This window comes from Falco rusticolus, chromosome 3, assembly GCF_015220075.1.
Source record: "Falco rusticolus isolate bFalRus1 chromosome 3, bFalRus1.pri, whole genome shotgun sequence".
Taxonomy (NCBI): Eukaryota; Metazoa; Chordata; class Aves; order Falconiformes; family Falconidae; genus Falco; species Falco rusticolus.
The window spans coordinates 115,695,901-115,716,675 of NC_051189.1; the positions used below are offsets into that span (position 1 = coordinate 115,695,901).

A 20,775-nucleotide genomic window follows, 5' to 3' on the forward strand; every position below is an offset into this window, starting at 1 on the left:
GCTTCTCTACGCCATATAACACCCCCATCCTCCTCCCCCCTTGCCCAGGCCACCCCGCTATAGCCAATAGGAGCGCGCTGCCTACTCCCTCCGCCAATGGGAGCCAAGCCCCGCCTGTTGCCGGGCGGGCCCGGGGCAGACTGGCCGCGGCGGGCGGGCGGGCGAGGCTGCCGTTTGAATCGCCTCAGCGCGGAGCAGCTCGGGAGCGAGGCGGCAGCAGCCTGAGGGCCCCGGGCCAGCGCCCCCCCTCTCCCCGTCGCTCGGGAGCTAGAGCAACAAAAGGTGAGGGGCCGCCTGGTGCTTTAGAGGTAAAATAACGAACAAAAATTCCCCTTCCATCGCTCCGGCTGGAAGAGGGTCTGAACAGCGCACAAAGAGCAAAGCCCAGCCCCGCAGACATCCCCTCAGCTTCCACATCGCCACAGGGAGCGGCTGGGGTGCCTCAGGCCCGCACCTCCATTTATTTAATCGATTTTTTCAAATGTAAGTAATTAAAAATAATTCAGAAATATTTTTAATGTCAAAACGTAGGGAAATGCGTGAAGGGAAAAAGCTTCCACAGGCTTGAACTGCTGTTTGAGTGAAGGGGTGCCAAAGCAGAGCCCCCGGCGCCGGCTGCTGTTTGTGTGGAGAGCCACATATTCTAAATTTTTCCTCAAGGGTTCGTTTACACCGAAGCCCACGAGATTTAGCCTTTACCATGTACAGGCTGAATGAAAATTACATACGCATAAACCTGTACATTCGAGAGCTCCCTGCCCACCACGGAGGGGCCAGTCAAGCACTGTACACGGCATTAAGGACAAAACCACAAAATAGAAAACAACTAACTCAGTTTAAACACCAGGACGGGGGAGGAAACACTTAAAAGCAATGCATGAACATTCAGAGCAGAATTACGCTTTCCTCCTTGATCTGTAAACCATTTTTAAAAAGAGCTGGGTTCTTACCGACCAGCAGCTAGTATTACAGGGCTTTGACCCATCATGGGGTCTTCAGGCAATAACAGGACAGCGATAAGTACTCCAAAGAAAAGCTGCATCTTTAAGAAGTTTGTATTTCATTATGCAGTGTTACTGAAAAAAAATACATGATCTGTTTTAATGTACAAGATGTACTGACATAACCAAACCCAGACCTTTGTTCATGTTCCTTATTGTATGTTTCACAAACAAAGCTGAGATTAATTTGTTTTCCTCCCTTTGCTCTGTATTTCTTGGCACAGTGTTACGGCTAAGATCCTTTTAGGAGCTTTCATTTAGAAGGCAGCAGTATCTGCTGTAACCAAACACTTCAGCCTTGAAATTCCACTGATTATCTCAAACAGCTCTCCTATAATGCAAATCAGCAAACTTTTGCTTTGATTCTATCTTTAGTGTCTTTATGTCTGCTTAAAAACATCTACACACAGAGGTGAGACAATTTTTTAAGTCAGGACATGTCACTAAGATTTAGAAATAGCATTTTACTGGCTGCAAATGTGCTCTCTTGTCTGGGGAGCAGAACAGCCATGTACTTTTCAGTTGAGATCAAGGATGACACAAGGTCTGGCAGTTTTCCCTCGCTATCTTTTAGCTATTTCAAAAAACATCTTGTCTTTCAGAATTAGTTTTAGGGTCAGGCTGACACATTTAGCCAGAAGGGAGCAGGAAATGTCAGTGATAAAGCAATCCTGTACTTGTGCAGAAACTGTTCGACTGAAACACACCAGGAAGCCAGTTGAATACTACAGTAAATTGTGTCAGAGTTCAAGCAGGAATGCAAAGGGTACTTTTTAAGATCAAAAGAGCAGGCAGTCCAGAATATCCAAGACACCACAATGCCCAGCTTGCAAGTAAAGAAAAAGCTACCCATCCTTCACAGTTCAGTTGCTAAAACCTTGGGCAGGTTTCCTCTCCTGCAGTGGAAGAAAGAGATTCCCAGAGCTACAGTATCCCTAACACGTACAGAAGCTCTCAAATGCCTGCCATGTCCTGGAGACACAGTACAGACTCGGTCCCAGGGTTTGGTCTTGATCCCTTATCATCAGGTTCTGAGATCCCTTCAAGAGAAGCTACTTAACTCCCTCAAATAATGATTTTTAAAGCCCCTTTCTTTTCTTCAATGGCCTCAACACAAGACTTCTTGTTCCAAAGCCTATGGTGCTACATTCACCTCAGTAACTCATGGGCAGACTGACTAAGCTGCAACAAGATGAGAGCTGCCTCCAAGAGCAGCTCATGCCCGCCACTGATGCCATGCAGCCCTCCATCTGCTAAAGACAAGTTCCAAGAGGTAGTGACCTCAAACATGCTGCTTGAACAGGGCAGTACCTCTACGCCTGACTTTGCTGTGTGCTGCCACATGGCAACACAGACTCAGTGACCTCAGCTCCACTACACCTTTGTTATGTGTTCCTACAACCTATTATACGTGGTGGTTCTTCTATTGTGAAAGTGTCTGCTCAGTCTGGATTATTCTGCTTCCTTCAGGTAATCCCAGGCAGATTGCAGTAACTACCGACTTTCCTCATGTTCCCAGGGAGCCAGTTTCTTCAGTAGGATCTACATTGCTCAAATCCTCCTATCAGCCCTCCACCACTGCTGCCACAGTGACAACATCAAGGTTTTCCCTAGCCACTATTATTTTTCCCTCAGTATCTCCACTCCCTCTCACAGCAAATGTTAATACCAGCCCAGGGAAGCAGTTCCATCTGCGCTGGCATTGCAACAACTAGCAATTTGCACAGAAGCTCCAGTGAAGACAGCCCCCAGAGCTTCATTAGCCCCAAACAGAAATGCTTCCAGCTGTGATCGAGATGGATCTAACCATGCACATATTCACGCCAGAGCATTTCAGTGGAACTACCCACTGATGGATGCTGCAGGAAATAAGCAGCACAGATGAATCATTTGCCAAGTCAATAGCAAACCATTGCCCCTGTTTTATTCCACAGGTGACAAGCTTCCTGTGGTGTATGGTTTTTAGAGCCATACAAAGTAAACGCCTTGGGGTTACTAAGAGTCCCATGACATGCTTGAAACTAGTTGGACATTTCTGAGCCAAACATTAACCAAACAGGGTAACAATCTAAGTTTTCCTCATGTAGGAAATGTGCTGAGTTTGTATTTTTTTAGAAATCTACACAAAAGTATTAAGTATACAGTAACATTTAGAATATCATTTATTATTCTGTTTGGCAGAAGACCCCTGTTTCTCAATCAAATAAAGCTCAGGAAATCTATAGCAGTGATCTACAGGAACTAGGTGGATATTTAAATTTCTCCAAAGGAAATAGAGAAGTACAAGGCAAGCACCCCAGCAACACAATAAAACTATGTACTTTAATTTCTTAAAGCTCCTTATAAGTTTGTTGTTAAATAAAGAAGCAGGATATCTAAAGATAGTTGCTATATAAGCAGTAGATACAAATTAATCCAATGTCTACCAAGTCTCCTCTGCACTGCTGAAACTGGTTACACGCTCAGGAGTGTCTCCCAAGAACACACCTCCTTTGCATGATGGCAGCATGCAGATTTGTATATATACATATACACAGAACACAACAAACTCAGCACCAAGAGTGAAAACAGCATGGACAGACGCACAGCTCACTGAAGAGCTGTTACCCAAGCCCCGAGCCTTATGGCGCAGGGGAGTTTAAAGGGCTTTTACTGAGGCAGCTTCATTGCAGCTGATGCTGGAACTTCGTAAATAAAAGCACATCCAGGGATGACTCCTAGTCACACGCTGTAGGTTTTTCTCAGCAGTTCTGTGTGCAAATCCACACCAGCACCGAGTCACAAAAGCCTGCAGTAACCTTCAGCCCATTTAAATCAATATGCCTGGTTCATATCCTAGCAGCAGGAAAAACATTTCCACCCTCAACACACCTCACTACACAGGAGCAAGCAGAGGTGGTTCTCCAGCAGGACAGCTTGCCCAGGACACAGGCACAGCCTTTCAGGGGCAGAGGGCAAATTGATAAGACAAGCCCTGCTTTGCTTCATGAGCTATGCTATACCGGACAGCATGTCTGTTTTTTTCCGAGTACTTCCTCTACGAGTGAGGTATAAAGTCACAATTAGCTCTCTGATTCATCCTTATCAACATGAGCAATGCCTCCACCCTCAGCCCCATCTGGGCCACTCAGTTTTCAACTTCAACCCCAACAAACACCAAAGAGAAATACAAGGCAAGCCACACTTTCTGCAAGTGCTGGTGACTAAGTGCCTCATCAACACTTCCTAACAGCAGCCCCAGGGATTGTTCTCTGCTGCTCTGGAGACAAAGACACTACTACTGAGCAAAACCAAGCTCATGAGCCCTTTTTCCCATTGCCTGCGCAGCTTTTTGTTGAGTTTTCCCACCAGCACGCTCAGCACCAGAGCTAGCAGCTCACCTAGACGCAGCCCCAGCCCATCCCACACCCCAGTAAGATGTGGTGCCTACCAGCCAGCTGCCTCCACAGCCAGAGCTAGTACCTGCACAAGGCCTGCAGGAAAGCATCCCTTCCAGGGTCACCTCCTCTACTTGCCAGTTCTGCTCAGCCTCACACACTTCGAAAGCTCTGGTACAGCTAATGACAGCAAAACAAGAAATACAAACTGCTGCTAATACTGTTCTGAAGAGCTCAGCAAAAACCAACATCACTTCCTACCTACTTCCTTCCAGTTTATTTGTACCTAATTATGGTTCTGGCTTAAATACCGTAAAATCAGGTGCACGGAATGCAGGCAACTCCACCCAGCTGTGAGACAGGCCATTTAAAGCCCACCTGGCCAGCTCTTAAAGCTCTCTTTCAGTGATGGTGCTCCTTTAGTTCCCAGTAGTTATGAAGTACAGCAGACTGTACTTCTGCTCAGGGCTAGCAGGCAAAAAGACAAAAGCAGAACACAACCTTTGTGGGAACATGGAGCTGACTGTTAATCTCAGATGTTGACCCTGGGTACAGGGGTTTTTCCAAAGCAGGGCTATGAACAGTTGTGTTAGCTGCAGCTGATGCTAAGGGAAAAAAATCCAAGCTAGAGGGGAACAAATAGCACTTACATTAAAGTCAGCCTTTAATGGTTTTCTTTTATCTGGCAGGACAATTTTTGCTATAAAAGAGAGTCCAGAAATAAAATTACACGTTTATAGTTATGCTGCAGTAGTAATGTTGTTTTTTTTCTTACAACACGCACTCCTTTGATAGAACAGCTCTCTTTCCAGATAGGGGAAACTTGGGTCTGTATTTCACAGGATCCTGCTAGGTGTGAAGCTGTGACAGAGCAGGGAATAGTATAAAGTATCTTTCTGGGGTTTACTGCTTTTTACAGTCTCATATTTGGTCTAGCAAAGGAAAATTTGACAGTTCATGGGAACTGAAATGGAAGCTGTTATTTTTAATAATATCTTTAATGTTAGACTGCTGATAACCTGCCTCTTTTGCTTATAGAATACTCTGTGATGCCTTTCATCTTTGTTTTGGTTTCCACACATGAGATCCAGAGAGGGGCTTTCAAAACCGCCCAGCCCTGAGCAACATCGAAAGGGTCAGATCGTTCCCCAGTCACAGCCGTGCCTGAGCACCCGGGTGCGCTGGGGAACCCCGTTTTCCTGGCCAGGGGCCAAGAGGAAGCGCTGGGTTCTCAATTCTACCGCTTTCCTAAGCACTCGCAGGCCGATGTCCCCATGAGTGCTGTACGCTCCCCTGGAGAGGGCAGCCGAGCCTTGCTGAACACAGGGGCACAGCTGAGCGCCAGCAGCTGCAGGGAAACTCCTGGGCCACAAATGGTAGAGGGGAAATACGTGAAGGAAAGATTTGGAGAGCAGCAGATGTAGCTGCTATTCAAAGCCATCAAGGAGCCACCGAATGGTGGGAACTGGGACCTAAGCAGGAGGGAAGGTTGAGCTCCTGCTTGGGAGAAGACAGGTGGACGGGGCTGCAGAAGGTCCCAGCCGCTCTGTAGGATGGCAGGGCAGGTTGTACCCGGGGCCTAAGGAGCACGGTCTTCCCTTTGCAGCCAGTGCAGCATATGCTCCCCACTACAGGTTGCATGGTCTTTACCCAATTATAACGTGGCTAATTCCTTTGGGATTTTGGGCCAGCTTGGCTCTACCCATTGACATGGAGCCTGGAGTAACAGGCAAACAGGTGCTCTGGTGTCACCCAGAAGCTGTCCCTGCTTTCCAGCAGCAACAGCACAACCTGCAAATAACCAGCTACAGGCTGCTGCTGCCAAGCTGAGGGGAAGTGGTTACCTGTGAGGAAGGATAGCTGAGAGCAGGTAGAGCAGAGACCTCAGCCTCTGCAGCTCTGGGTCCACCATGACCACAGGGGTGTGATTGTGTAATTTAAGACCTTAAGCCATTTCCTTCCTCTTCCACTTGCAGAAGGAAAATCACCTACTCTTCCAGCATTAGCACAGCACCTTTGTGTACAAAGAAGTGGCTTGCCTACTTTCAGGAGCACAACGAGCAGGGGTTCTTGCTGCTAATGGGGCTGGCAAGCAGACGGCAGATTTCTGAGCTTGCCCTTAGACCTGCACACAGCTATGTATATCCAGATTTTTCCATGTCCAGCTTCTAGCTCTTTTCCTTCCCCTCCTCTTCCACTTCCCCAGAGAAATCAGGAAAAGACCCTGAACGTCTCGTACCTCAAACACCGCAGGTACATGGAGGGATCAGAGGAAATGAGCAAATTATTTCAGCAAGGTGGAGGGTTAGGGTGGTTGTGAGATGTGGTACTGGCAGTCAGAAGCAGAACACAAGACCCAGAGGGGAAGTTGGGAAGGGAAGGAAAGAAAACCTGACACACATTCACTGAAAGAATGCAAAAGAGAACAAGAAACCAGAAGAAGGATTTGCACTGATGGATTTTCAGCCCAGGGGAATAAACCAGAATGGTACAAGAAACCCAGCTGAAACCAAAAGTGATGTGAGAAGGAAGCAGTCACTGTCTGCAGCTGCACCAACTACCCTGAGAGCTGGAGGGATGAGAAGTCCCCAAGCATCCCCAGCCTACAACACGAGCGAGAGGAGGTGAGTGGTTTGTGTTTGCTAACTGATCCTGCAGCCAAGGATCCTTTTTCTTTCAGTAAAACACATCGTGCCTTTGAGTGCTGACACAAGTACCACAGTGCTGACATGCATGCAGGCAGTCTGGGGAGACCCCACTGCACGGGGAGTTCCACGCTGTTATTCATGATAAACTGCAATGCAATGTCTAGCTAAGGGTGGGAAAATTGCTTTTTAGGATTAATGCTTGCTTAACAAGAACACGAAAGGTAAGTGTTTGAATAGCAGACTGCAGACTAACTCTTTACAGCTGATTTTAGGAAATATTAACATTGGATATATCAGAGGTATTACCAAATGTCTTGCAAAGATGAGTGTGATACTGAGTTTCTCAGGCTGAACGTTCTGCACGAGCCAGTGTTTATTATGACTGCGTGCGTGGTGCTTTTGGTGGAGTGAGAGAAGCTCTGTTTCGCCATGCTTTGTACCTGAATGGGCATTCACAGTGCTGCTTTGCACTCACCCCACCCTGTGCTTCAAATGCTGTGATCCCAAGCAGTCACACATGGACAAAAACAGGACTCTGAAAAGAAATAAAGCATATCATCTTCAGCATGCCACTTATGCCACACAGTTCTTGCATCAGGGAGGTAACTCCACTCGGCATTATTTAATATGGTCAGAGAGAAAACCCAGGATGAACAGTTGTTTCCAAAATAATGGGAAAACTTCTGCAACTAAAACAAGAAATCATATACAAACTAAAATATTTGTAAAGCAAAAGATATTTTGCTTTCTCAGCAAATGAAATGTCCAAGGATTAATGACAATTTTTGCATAAATCACTTTGTGTATTCATATTAGGTGATCACTTAAGACATTTTATTTTCTTGTAAAGGTGAAATCTCTCAGAAATTCTGGATATGAAATATTCAAGGCCACAGCACTTTCAGAGTGCTGGAGGCACGTTGCACTGTCTGATTGCAGCAGGAAAATTTAATTTTACATTATCTAAGCAACCTGTATGTTAACTTATTAATCACAAGGATTCTGAGATGTCTCTGTAAATGCAGAAACCATCCCAAGTAATATCAGAAACGGTGCTGCTGCATGCAAGTCAGTGTAGGTCTGACAGCTGAAATCAATCAGCTGAAATCAATCACAGCAATCCACTGGAATGGAAAAGGACTTTTTTGCTTGTAGATTTAATTTCTACCAGTGCCAGTGGAGTTATTAGGCTGAAGTGAGTGGGTTCCCAAGCAGATTTAACGAGAGGAAGGTTTCTCTGCGGCTTCTGGGCAGACTTTGCAATCAGTGAGGATGTATCAGAAATATACTGCATTCCCAAACGTCTTACCTGCATTTTGTTCCTAACAGCTGGGCTTCTTGTTCGTTCAGTGTTGCCTCCATTTGCTGCCTCCTGGGGCTCTGCTATTGTTATTGGCGCTGTCTGGGGGGGGTTCTCCATTGCAAGAGATGAGGTCTTCATTGCAAGAGATGAGGTTTCCATTGCTTTATTTTGGCAGAATATTCCCCACCCTGGGAGATCCTGCTGGCTGGAGACATTTTGCTGTGCTGGGAGGAGAGTTAAGCCTGTGCAGAGGCCCAGGAAATCCCCGCCTGGCTCCTGTGGCTTCCACAGGATCAGTTTTTCTGTGCCATAGCCCCTCCAGCTCTAAAGGAGGGTGAGAAGCTGCTTCATGCTTTCTTGCTGAGCTGAAATGTCAGCCCATCAGGCAGGGACTCTCTGGCCTTGTTGGGCTGGTTGTGGTGGAGATGCACAGCCATGCCCAGGGCTGTAATTCCCAGGGAGGTGGAGATGCTGCCCCTCAGAAGGGGGCTTCACCCTGGAAGTGGTACTTGCCCCATGGAGGATGCCACAGATCAGCTCTCCCCCGGGATCCAGATATGGGCTGGCTTGTTTCCCAGGAGCTGAAGCCTGCAGGAAGCAGGAGGCGTGAACAAACAAATGGTTGAATCCAGGAGCCCATCTGACAAGAGGAAAATGTCCCTTGGGCAGGAAAAAGCAGCCTTATGGCCAAAAGAAAAAAAAAGGGGGGGGCGTGGGACAGGCAGTGCAAGGAGAGGGGCTTTTCGCCCTGTCTTCACGCTTTTTGGCCCTGTTTTCATGCTCTGGAGCCTACGAAGAAATCTTGTGCTGGAGCAAAGCCCCATCCTTTCTCTCACAGACTCAGGAGCTGACAGGAAATTTTGGGGGCACTCAGTCAAAACTGCAAAGAGATTTGTCCTTGACATTCAGCCTGAGACACAACAGATACGGGAAAAGAAGGTCTGGGCTGGCTGACTGCTATGAGCCCAGCACAGTATTTCGAACCTGAGGGCTTATCTGAATCATGTCAGCTTAATGGAGAGAGCTGTACCAGAACAGTCAGTGCTGGAGTTATTTTGCCATTACAACCAAATTTTCTCCCCAAGAAACAAAACATGAGGGATAGTATTTTGCTGGCCTTCAGTCTCTTGCCTAGTGTTCAGGACACTGCCTAAGCTCCTAAGTATGTTTCTTAGACATTGTACAGCTGCAGATACTGAAATTTAAGATGGTCCTGGGAATACTGGCTGCAATTAACAGATGTCAAGGTGATACTGGAGTCTGCTTAATTAAGAGATGTCTTGGTTTGGATACTGGAGTTTTGGCTGGGGAGGTTCGGATACTCAAGGAGGCAGTTGCTGCCCTGGTGGCCCCTGGTGAGCCCTGAGATACATCCAAGTCCACCTGTCCATTAAATCCATCTCTCTCTGGAGGGAGAAAATGTTGTTAGATTTAATAACAGCAGTTAGTAATTACTGCTGCCCTTGTAGTGTTTCTGTGAAGAGCTGCAGGAAACAAGAGCACTGAGATTAAAGTGCAACACCTCCGGCCCTGCGTGATTACCCCACGCCAGAGCCTGATGTAAGAGGAGAGAGGATTGCTGCAATGCTGAGCCACATTGCAGCCCAAAGTCCAGGACTCCTCCAGTGTGATATGCCACGAAATCCGAATCAGGGTTGAACTGCTCTGGCCATGATATGCACCAAATGCCTAATGGGCAGGCAGGAGCAAAGCGTGGGGCTCAGGCTCTTCTCCATGACCTCCTGGGCAACACCTCAAGTGCTCAGGTGTGTTTTGCAACTACTGCAAAACACCAAAATAATGATAAGTGTCAGGGGCTGTGGGAATCGGTGAGGAAAGAAGTAACAAAGACAAATATAAAACACGTGCCACTGCTAAGGTGTTGCAGACAGAGGCTTCTAGCATGTTGGTCACTGCTGGCTATTGTTCCCTCTAAAAACAGCCATTGCTTTTGCTGAATTTCAAAAAACAGAGAAACTGCAGATGGTCGGCTACATGTGCCTGGAGCCCAGCAGTGCAGCAGCTCAGCCCCTGCACTGCCTGGGCACTTGCTCTGCTCCCCAGGTAGCTGTAGCTGTCACGCGTCCTGTCTGCTGTGGCTTGCACTCTTTGGACATTTCCTCTTTCAAAAGAGACCTGAGGGGAGGGAGGGACGGTGACTTGTTTGTTTTGGGGAAAAGGGAAGGCTGTCAGCTGAGTGATTTCCTCAAGCAGTGGGAATTCATGGTCCCATTGCCTGGATGTGGGATCCTGGATACTTGACGCCAGGTGGATGCTTTTGGGAAGGGGAGTCCTGTCCCATGGGCTTGTGCAGCAGGGCAGTACAACCTGTCAGCACATGGCAGCAGGGACACAGCATCCCTTGGCTAATAAGGCAGCTTTAGTGTATCCGACAACCACCCCTTCATCTGCTCTCTGTAATCTGGTCCAAGATGACCTTGTTCCCACTGTTACATGAGGCAACACAACGCAACTGAGCCCTCAGTGAAAGTACATTTGGTTTAAAGCACGGATGCAATCAAGAGCCAGAATGAGAGAATAATAACATCTGAAGGACAAGCTCATCAGGGTAATGAAGATGAAGGGATTTAAATGCATTAAGCTGCAGAAGTGTAAAGGAAAAACACAACTTTGCTGCCACAGAGTGCACCAAGCAGTTCAACATCTGCCTAGGGAAAATAAAGTACTTCCCTCTATCACATCTCTGCTGAAGCTAAAAGTATTGATAGAATTGACCCAATCCTGAGCATGGACCAGGGCTCTTAGATTCAGGTGGTCTAACTCCTGTATGTCTGCATTTTTATGTCCAATTGTCCAACCTGCACTCTAATATTGATGTTAAACACAATTTTTAATCACTCTGACCATGGGACTGACTGATTCATAACACAGGGATTATGTGAGGAGAAACGCAACTTTGATGAGGCTGAGCTTTACAAAACTGCATCAGGCAAGCTTAAATATAACAGTCTTGTCATTTTATGTGTTCAAACAGCTTTGGTGAAGAGTAAATGCTTCAAAGTGCACTTTGTGCTCCCAGATGAACTGCACCGAGTCCCTGGCAGTGCAATATCCCTCGTCCTCCATCCTAGCCATCTCCTGGGGCAGCCTCACTCGGACAGGCTGTTCTCCAGGGCCTGTTTCCAGCCACGGCACAGTGTCACCATCCACAGTCCCTTCCATCGCTGCTAGCCCTGAGCAGTGCATCTTGGAGGATTGGTAAGAGCTGGCCCAGGACTCGTACAATTCTCAGCGTTGCTGCTTCCCTCTTGTGGTGAGGAAACAGCCCAAGAGAGACGTGGTAGGGACTACGGATGTGGTACCCATAGGCTGTGACAAACAGGTCTCAGCTAAGTCACCGGTGGGACAAAGCCTGGATCTCTGCTGGGAAAGGGTGGAATCTGGCTCCAGCATTTGGGCTGTGGACCTGAAAGTAGGTCTCCCGGGGCTATTTGCCTTTCACTAGCCTCCCTCTAAAGGGAGGCGTGTGTCTGAGTGGGTTCAATTTATTCCTTGTGCTCCTCTAAGTCCTATTCACCGTGGTCTTTTTCAGAGCATCTGAAGAAGCACAGAAGGAAGCAGAAAGGCCCTCTGCAAGCTCCTAGCTCCCGTTAATTACAATGGATATTTGTAAGAGTCACGAAAACACCTCCAAATGCAGTGTGAACACTATGGAGTGCTTCATGGTCCTCAGCACACAAGCGCAGAAGATAAGCATTGCCACGCTGTGTGGCCTCTTTGGGACACTGTGCATTTCTGAGAACTCTCTGGTGCTGTACTTGATCTTCTCCTCCCCCGGGACCAGAAGAAAGCCTTCCTACCTCTTTATCAGCAGCCTGGCCTTGGCTGACATCCTGGCCAGCATCATCTTCGTCTGCAGTTTTGTTAACTTCCATGTCTTTAATGAAACTGATTTCTCTAAAGAAATGTTCCTGCTGCAGCTGGGAGGGGTGAACACATCCTTCTCTGCCTCCCTGAGCAGCTTGTTGCTGACAGCCCTGGACCGTTACATCTGCATTACCCGGCCCTCCGAATACAAGCTCCTCATGACCAGGAAGAGAGCGTGGATAGCCCTGGGGGTGCTCTGGGTGACATGTGCAGCCATTGCTTCCCTGCCTCTCCTGGGCTGGAACTGCTGCACACTCAATTCAACCTGCTCCAAGCTGTTCCCGTTTGTGGATGACAACTATCTGTCGAGCTGGATCTGCTTCATCATGGTCCTGCTGGGGTGCATCATCTATGCCTACGCACATGTGCTATGGAGGGCTCGCCAGCATGTAGCCTACATGGAGAAGCACCAAGCGCAGGCAGGAAAGCAAAACACCAGGATGAGGATGGATGTCATGCTGGCCAGGACCCTTGTCATAGTGCTGACTGTCCTCGTGCTGTGCTGGTCTCCAGTCCTTGTTCTCATGATCTACAGCATCTTCGCCAGTCTGAGCAATCACCTGCGCAAAGTGTTTGCGTTCTGCAGCACCCTCTGCCTGCTCAATTCCATGGTGAACCCCATTATTTATGCCCTGCGGAGCAAGGAGCTATATTCCTCCCTGAGGAGAGTCTTTTCTCAGTTCAGGAGGCAGTTGAAGGCCTCTGAGGAAAGCCCAGAAGCAGAGAGCACCCACAAGTCCTCCGTGATAGAGACTGTCTGTGAGGACACACATGTAACGTAGGGAGGCAGCCCTGGAAAGCCTGCACTCAGGCTGGCAGAAACTGTCTGGATTACTTTTCTTTTTCTTTTCTCTTCATGTGGAGATCCTGGGAGATGAGAGATCTGATGCCTGTCATGGAGCCAGTTCCTGCTGATGTTATTCTTAGACACTGGGACATAAAGTGTGCAGACTTACACAGGCGGCTGGTCCCCAAGTTGCAGAGATACTGGTGCCATGTCAGTGTGCCAGCCATGAGGCAGCGGAAAACACCATACCCCAGAACAGCAAATCCTAATATTTTATGACAACTCCTCCTGCCTGGCCTCCCACCTGTCCACAAGTAACCTCCTAATCCGTTTTTCTTACATTCAGTGGTGTTTTCCTTACACTCCACACAATATAGCTAACCTCAAGTAAAACACTCCACAGACCTTCAGGTTCTCTAGAAATCCCCAGGTATCACATAACTCTCTCTAAACCCCTTAATCAGGCACGGGCATAATTGTGCAAGCACCGTCAGCAAAGTGCTAATAGCACATCGGTACATAGCAGAGGTACATCTATTTATACCACACTTGAATGCCATCCCAGGGTGTTATGTATTAGCAGCACAGTGACAAAAGGTCTTCAGGTCCTGGCAAAGGTGGCAGAGAACAACATCAAATCGTGACAAGCTCCCGCTGGCAGTGAATGCCTTGCTGCATCATGCAGGAGCAGGACCGGCAGCAGCAGGAGGCACCTCAGCCTTTGCTGGGAAACGTGCACATGGTTTCTCTGGATTTGCTTGCAGATGGTCCTGGTTAATTGCGTCTCACGGCACTTAGAATTGTGTTCATTTTAGTGGTTAATTCTTTATGGAAAAGTGAAATGGTCTCACTCTCGTTTATGGACTCTGCCATAGTTTAGGATTCCGAGGCGGACAGGAACCTGCATGAAGCATGTTTTTTTTTCCGCAAATTTACAGAAAGCTAACCTGTGCCACACAAGCATTTGTTGGATGTTATTGTGATTAAACAAAGCCATTTTTTAGCCTTTTCTTCCATTAACCACTGGGGCACAAACTCCTTCAGGCAATAAGCTTAAGTCCAAGCTGGGCAGATGCTCCGAGCATGAGGAACTCAATAGACTTTTTTGCAAATTGCACAAAAGCAGCGCCTTTAGCTGCAAAACCTGCAAGGAGAGCAGAACGGGACAGGGCCCCTCACCAGCATCTGGGTGAGCAGCAGGGCTCCGGAGCGGATGAGCCTGGCCCAGGGCATGGCCACGAGGCCCTTGGACTCTGCCCTGTTTCCCCAGGGAATGCATCTGACCCTTACATGCCTGTAGAGGCAACTACAACAATAATGGAGGTTTTTAATGGAATTTAATGCATGAAAAGAATGAACAGTAGAGACTTGGGAAGTAGCAAGACCTGTCATCTCCTCAGCACTCTGGGCATGACCCCTCAGGGATCTCCCGCACTGCTCAGGGACCCCCCCCCCCCAGTCCCTCAAGGATCACCAGACTTGGCCCTTCCATCATCACAGGCCCCCTGCATCCTCTTGGGAACCCTGGCACAGCCCCCCCATCCTCTCCAGACCTTTCTATCCCCTCAGGGACCCCCAGACATGGCTCCCCCATCTGGTTGGTGATCAGGGACACCCATCCCCGCACAGATCCCCAGAGGTAACTCCCCCATCCCCTCAGGGACCCCTGGGCATGGCCCTCATCCCCTCAGGGACCCTCCATCCCCTCAGGGACCCTCCATGCCCTCAGGGACCCCAGACCCACCCCTCATCCCCTCAGGGACCCCCCGTCCCCTCAGGGACCCCAGACCCACCCCTCATCCCCTCCGGGACCCTCCATCCCCTCAGGGAGCCCCAGACCCATCCCTCACCCTCTCAGGGGCCCTCCATCACCTCAGGGACTCCAGACGTACCCCTCATCCCCTCAGGGACCCTCTGTCCCCTCAGGGACCCCCAGACCCACCCCTCATCCCCTCGGGGACCCTCTGCTCCCTCAGGGACCCCCAGACCCACCCCTCAGCCCCTCAGAGACCGTCAGACCTGGCTGCACAGGAGGGCCAGAGGGTTTCCATGGAGGCTGCTCTGCCATGGGGCTGACCCCAAGGGCTCTCTGCTGGGATGAACACCGAGGCTCAGACCACAGAAAGAGGCACACAGGCGGCCTTAGCTGGGCAGGGCCGGGCTGGCAGGGAGGGAAGGGGGGAGGAAGAGGGACGCCAGCCCCGCTGCTAGGCGGACCGCAGCCTCGAACCGGGTTCTCCCGGCAGCCATGGCGGCGCCTCGCAGCGGCCTCGGTAGCCATGGCGGCGGCCGTGTGACGTCAGGCGGCAGCATGGCGGCGGGCGGGCTGCTGTGGCTGGCGGCGGCGCTGGGGCCGGCGGCGGCCGTGCCGCGCTACCGCCCGGACTGGGCCAGCCTGGACGCGAGGCCGCTGCCGGCCTGGTTCGACCAGGCCAAGGTGGGGGTGTTTGTGCACTGGGGGGTGTTCTCCGTCCCGGCCTGGGGCTCCGAGTGGTTCTGGTGGCACTGGCAGGGCGAGCACCGCGCGGACTACGAGGGCTTCGTGCGGCGCCGGTACCCGCCCGACACCACCTACGCGGACTTCGCGCCTCACTTCACTGCCCACGACTTCCAGCCCCGTGAGTGGGCCCAGCTCTTCCAGCGGGCTGGTGCCAGGTGCTGGCTGGGGTGGTTGGGGTCCCCGAGGGGATGAGGGGTGGGTCTGGGGTCCCTGAGGGCATGGAGGGTCCCTGATGGGATGAGGGATGGGTCTGGGGTCCCTGAGGGCATGGAGGGTCCCTGAGGGGATGGAGGGTCCCTGAGGGGATGAGGGATGGGTCTGGGGCCCTGAGGGGATGAGGGATGGGGCTGAGGTCCCTGAGGGGACGGAGGGTCCCTGAGGGGATGAGGGGTGGGTCTGGGGTCCCTGAGGGGACGGGGGGTCCCTGAGGGGATGAGGGCCATGCCCAGGGGTCCCTGAGGGGATGGGGGAGTTACCTCTGGGGATCTGTGCGGGGATGGGTGTCCCTGATCACCAACCAGATGGGGGAGCCATGTCTGGGGGTCCCTGAGGGGATAGAAAGGTCTGGAGAGGATGGGGGGGCTGTGCCAGGGTTCCCAAGAGGATACAGGGGGCCTGTGATGATGGAAGGGCCAAGTCTGGTGATCCTTGAGGGACTGGGGGGGGGTCCCTGAGCAGTGCGGGAGATCCCTGAGGGGTCATGCCCAGAGTGCTGAGGAGATGACAGGTCTTGCTACTTCCCAAGTCTCTACTGTTCATTCTTTTCATGCATTAAATTCCATTAAAAACCTCCATTATTATTGTAGTTGCCTCTAAATTTAAAGGGTAATGAGAGAGGGCTCCTCACAGCATGGTTATTCAGTCCCTTGCTTTTTGGTGACTGGGTTTGCCAGTGAGGCTGGGGAGTATCTTAGGCAGTTCCATTGTCATCGTGACAGAGTACTTTTTTTCCCCTCAGGTATGTGGTACTGACCACAAAGCATCATGAAGGCTTTACCAACTGGGGGTCACCTGTGTCCTGGAACTGGAATTCTCTGGATACTGGGCCCCACCGAGATCTTGTAGGGGAGCTGGGACAAGCCCTCAAGGAGAGGTATGTTGCTGCCAAACAGTGCTGTCCCTTTCACCTGTGTGCACTGAATTCTTCTGGCTGTTCTTGACAAACAGTGGAAAACGATAAGTTTAATATGGAAAAAGTAGTGCTTGCAAAGTCATGAAATCTTGTGTGCAGTAATAATGCCAATAATCTAATCTGCCACTGGTTCTTATTCCCTACTGCCAGCCTAACTCTTTCCTCTGTGTTTTCTGTCTTTCAGCAACATACGCTATGGCCTGTATCACTCTCTGTTAGAGTGGTTCAATCCACTCTATCTAGCTGACAAAGAAAGTGGCTTCAAGACCCAGAACTTTGTTTTAAAGAAGACCATGCCAGAACTTTACGATCTTGTCTTAAAGTAAGAGCTGCAACCAGTTAGGAACCAAGAACATTTCCTGCTTTTACTACTGTAGAGAAAGATGCAACATGGATGCAGGGAAGAGAGGTGACATGTTACTTTTCGCCAAGGCAAATCTTTTTACTTACGGGTAATGATCTGCAGTAATTAGAAAAGTCATTCACATTTGTCCTGTAGGCAGTCTAATTTTTAGAACAAGGTAGGGACAAATTTTCCATGCAGGAGCAATTCCCTTTAATACTGCCTTTGTGCAGGGTGGCTTTGAAAGTGGAGCAAGCTGCTTAGTATTTAGTACCAGTGAAGAGCAATCTCACTGTGAATTTACATCCTTTCCTTGCTTCCCCTTCTTGACAAAAACATGAGGCTTGGACACACATGGCTGTTGTCCCAGGTCAAGAACGTGTCTCCTAATTGCCTTTGAGATGCAGACTTCTGGGTTTCGGAATAATTGCATCCTCTCTTGAGCTGTGATCAACACGTTTTCTTTGCTGCTGCAAGAACCTCACTTAAAACTTTGTCTGAGGCAGAAAGTGATAGCGTAAACCTCCTGGCAGTGTCAGGCAATACAAAGAGGAAGTGAAGCTAGACTCCAGAAACAAGAAACACAGTGCTTCCTTCCAGTGGTAAGGAGAAAATATGCCATTTTGAAATAACATTAATCTCTTTGTTAGATATAAACCAGATTTGATTTGGTCGGATGGAGACTGGGAAGCTCCGGAGTCCTACTGGAATTCTACCTCTTTCCTTGCCTGGCTTTATAACGATAGTCCTGTCAAGGTATTGCTTTCAGCTATTCCTCATCGCCACCAGCATTTTATGGGTATGGAAGCTGTGGCAGCAGTGAGATACGAATGTGATCAAATCAGAAACCTGCTTGACAGATGCCGAATGTATTTTACTCTTTCACAAAAAATAAGCAGCCTACACTGTGCTCCTATGCGAAGACTTGTGAGAGGCTCAGAGGCCAGGAACCTTGTTGCCTCAACTTGTACCTGAGTGAACAGAGAGAGGTTCTCCCAGAGAGGGATTCAGCCTTCTCTGGAGGATCCTCTCTCTCTTTCCGTTGATTACATAGAGGGTTTCAGGTGCTTACCTCCTAACTTAGATGCCTTTGCTAATTTACAAGGGATGAATGCAAGCTGAAAAGTCCAAGACAAAACATTCTCCATACTGAGCTGAGTTTCTTTTTCCAGGACATTGTTGTTGTTAATGATCGTTGGTGTAATAACTGCTCTTGCCATCATGGAGGCTACTACAATTGCGCTGACAAATACCAGCCCAGGACCCTGCTAGCTCACAAGTGGGAGATGTGCTCCTCCATTGACAAGCTTTCCTGGGGCTATCGAAGCAACATGAACGTTGCTGAGTTAATGGATGAAGCAAGTATCATTGAGGTAAGAAATCTGAAATTAAAATAACAGGTGTGGGGGAATTACTGAGAATTAGGGGTTTCCTTCATCCTTCTACTTGCCAAAGGAGCTGTCGTGTGTTTCGTACAGTCAGGCTGGAGTTAAAGGAGCAGTCGATGAGGACAAAGCCCTCCTCAGGTTTCTTCGTTGTCAGAAGAGGAGATAATTCAACTTGTTACCTTGGTTTATCTGTCACAGGAGCTAGTGCAGACTGTGAGTTTTGGAGGCAACTACCTTCTCAATGTGGGGCCTACAAAAGAAGGAGTGATCGTTCCCATCTTCCAAGAAAGACTTCTGGCCCTTGGGAGGTGGCTGGACACTAATGGGGAGGCAATTTATGAATCAAAGCCATGGAGAGTACAGATGGAGAACAGCACAGACACGGTCTGGTAAGGACTCTGTTGCTCAGTACCACCTGGGCTGAGACTTTCAGAGCTAACATTTCTTTCTTATTTATTCTTAAATTTGCTGCACTCTGAAGTGTTGCCATCAGGTGCAGATGGTGTTTAGGTAGTATCCTGCAACTGGAGTGCTCGGTTACTGCCCCAGGGGGTTATCTAAGGAATGCCTTGCTTGAAAGAAGAGAATAAAAATTAGGGCTTCATTTGTCTTGCTTGACTTGGAAGAGCACCAACTCTTCCATTAAAAAAATTTCCGTGCTGCTGCTGTCAGGACTATTTAAATTGCACAAATGTAGTTTATCTAAACACATACAGTTTGTAAATGTAGCGATATTTGGTTTTAAGCTGTTATATAATAGTACTAATCACTGTTACCCAACTGTTACTGTCTGAGGAGGGCATAGCGAGTCAAGAGCCACAAACTGCTACAAAACGGAGTTATTTTCTTTTCCTCAAGCATGCCCAAGTGTGTTCAGTCTAGAAATGCGGAGCAATGCTCAGGATAAGGCAGCGTATCCGCTCTGTTGGCCACAAGCTGAGGCAAGAACAGATCGGCAAATGGCACTTACTTTTAGGAAGCATGCATGGACTTTGTTTGGGTTTCATCAGCCAGCTCTGACTGGCTGAGCGGTGGGTCCAAAGTGACAGATTTTGGAATGAGGGTAAAGTAGGTAACCCTGTGAGGTGACAGTAGGCAAGCTGGTGTTATGTCGTCTGAAAGGGTCAAGCTTATGTCTGGTTCTCTCTGGTATGGGGCTCTTCACCTTGCTGAACTTTTGCTCTCTTAGGTACACTTCTAAGGGACCAGTTGTCTATGCCATCTTTCTGATCTGGCCTCAGGACAATGTTTTGGAGCTGTCCTCGCCTGTTCCATCCCCAGCCACACAAGTAAGGAACTTGGAAAAAAACCATAATGCACTCTGAGAGCCCATTTTGGGCACATGTGGGCTGGGAAGGTCCAGCCTGACTTCACGTGGAAACTGGGGAGAGTGTGGAAGTTTTCATCCTGTACTTCTCGTTCTGGGGCGCTCTGGCCTCCCTCCAGATCCTTGCAGCCTCCCAGGTTATTCTCCAAGCTTTAGCTCACTGTTAACACAGAACATTGGGTAGGACTTGCCAGGACAGACTCACAGTCTGACGTAGAGACACTTCTCCCCTGGAGTTTTTGATCTTGGTGACACAGGGGGGTGAAGTAAATAACAAGCCTGACACATAGAAGGGATCACTGGCATTGCATCTCAAATTCAAATCAGGTACACTGACCCACTAATTGTAAATGTCATCGTGACGCAAATGCTGGAGTGCCCTTTGCTCTAAACAAACAGAGGTAAAGTCTTCTCTGTAAAAAAACCAAAAACAAACAACAAACTACAGTCAAATGTTTGACCCCAAAACATCCCGCATGTGCACTGAGTGATGGGTGGAAATGTGTGGGACTGCTTTGAATGCGTGGGAAATGCTGTATGGGGACTGCAGATGTGTTTTGGGTGTTCAAATGGGAAATACCCATGTAAGCTGCAACTGAGCATTTCCCCTGGCCTCCTCTGCAGGTGACGATGTTGGGTTTTGCAGGGACTCTGAAGTGGCAGAAGTCCTCAGGTAAAGGACTGCTCATAACTTTGCCCTACATGCTTCCATCTCCTCTGCCCCCTCAGTCTGGCTGGACTGTCAAGCTTGAGGGTGTGAAGTAACAGCCGCGGGATAAAAGCAGCAATCTCCCTCTGCCTTTCTTTTAAATTGAATCTAAGAGGATTTTTCATTTATTGTTGAATAAATGTTTTTCTCTTAAGAGAATCTTCTGATCCCTGTTGCCTGTAGAGCAATCTGTGTATCAGTGGATCTTGTTTGACAGCAAAGCACTGACCTCTCCACTCAGCAGTGGGAAGTAGGGACATCCTTTGCAGTGTTCTGCTGGGATGTGACAGCCCATGAGCCAAACATCTACACTTGGAACAGGAAGGTTTTTTGATGTAAAGCTTGGCTTCATGGTGGATATTGCAGCTTCAC

General features: G+C 48.9%; 2 protein-coding genes across 4 annotated transcripts; both read left to right on the plus strand.

Moving 5' to 3' along the window:
• The first annotated feature begins 265 nt into the window (after positions 1–265).
• CNR2 (cannabinoid receptor 2) lies at positions 266–14,007 on the plus strand. 3 transcript variants are annotated; one of them, XM_037381320.1, is made up of 2 exons: positions 266–7,002; positions 11,325–14,007. In XM_037381320.1, the coding sequence occupies exon 2, from the start codon at positions 11,950–11,952 to the stop codon at positions 12,997–12,999; it is 1,050 nt and encodes a 349-aa protein (XP_037237217.1). In that variant the 5' UTR covers positions 266–7,002; positions 11,325–11,949; the 3' UTR covers positions 13,000–14,007. The 3 variants fall into 3 exon arrangements, with proteins under 3 accessions (XP_037237217.1, XP_037237220.1, XP_037237219.1); XM_037381323.1 differs by having other exon boundaries at positions 11,883–14,007; XM_037381322.1 differs by lacking the exon at positions 266–7,002 and having other exon boundaries at positions 11,459–11,548; positions 11,883–14,007.
• Positions 14,008–14,997: 990 nt separating this feature from the next.
• FUCA1 (alpha-L-fucosidase 1) lies at positions 14,998–20,568 on the plus strand. The gene is made up of 8 exons (XM_037380116.1): positions 14,998–15,659; positions 16,463–16,597; positions 16,821–16,958; positions 17,630–17,735; positions 18,152–18,352; positions 18,566–18,756; positions 19,557–19,656; positions 20,319–20,568. Exons 1-8 carry the CDS (start codon positions 15,253–15,255, stop codon positions 20,457–20,459), a joined length of 1,419 nt encoding a protein of 472 aa, XP_037236013.1. The 5' UTR covers positions 14,998–15,252; the 3' UTR covers positions 20,460–20,568.
• Positions 20,569–20,775: the final 207 nt, after the last annotated feature.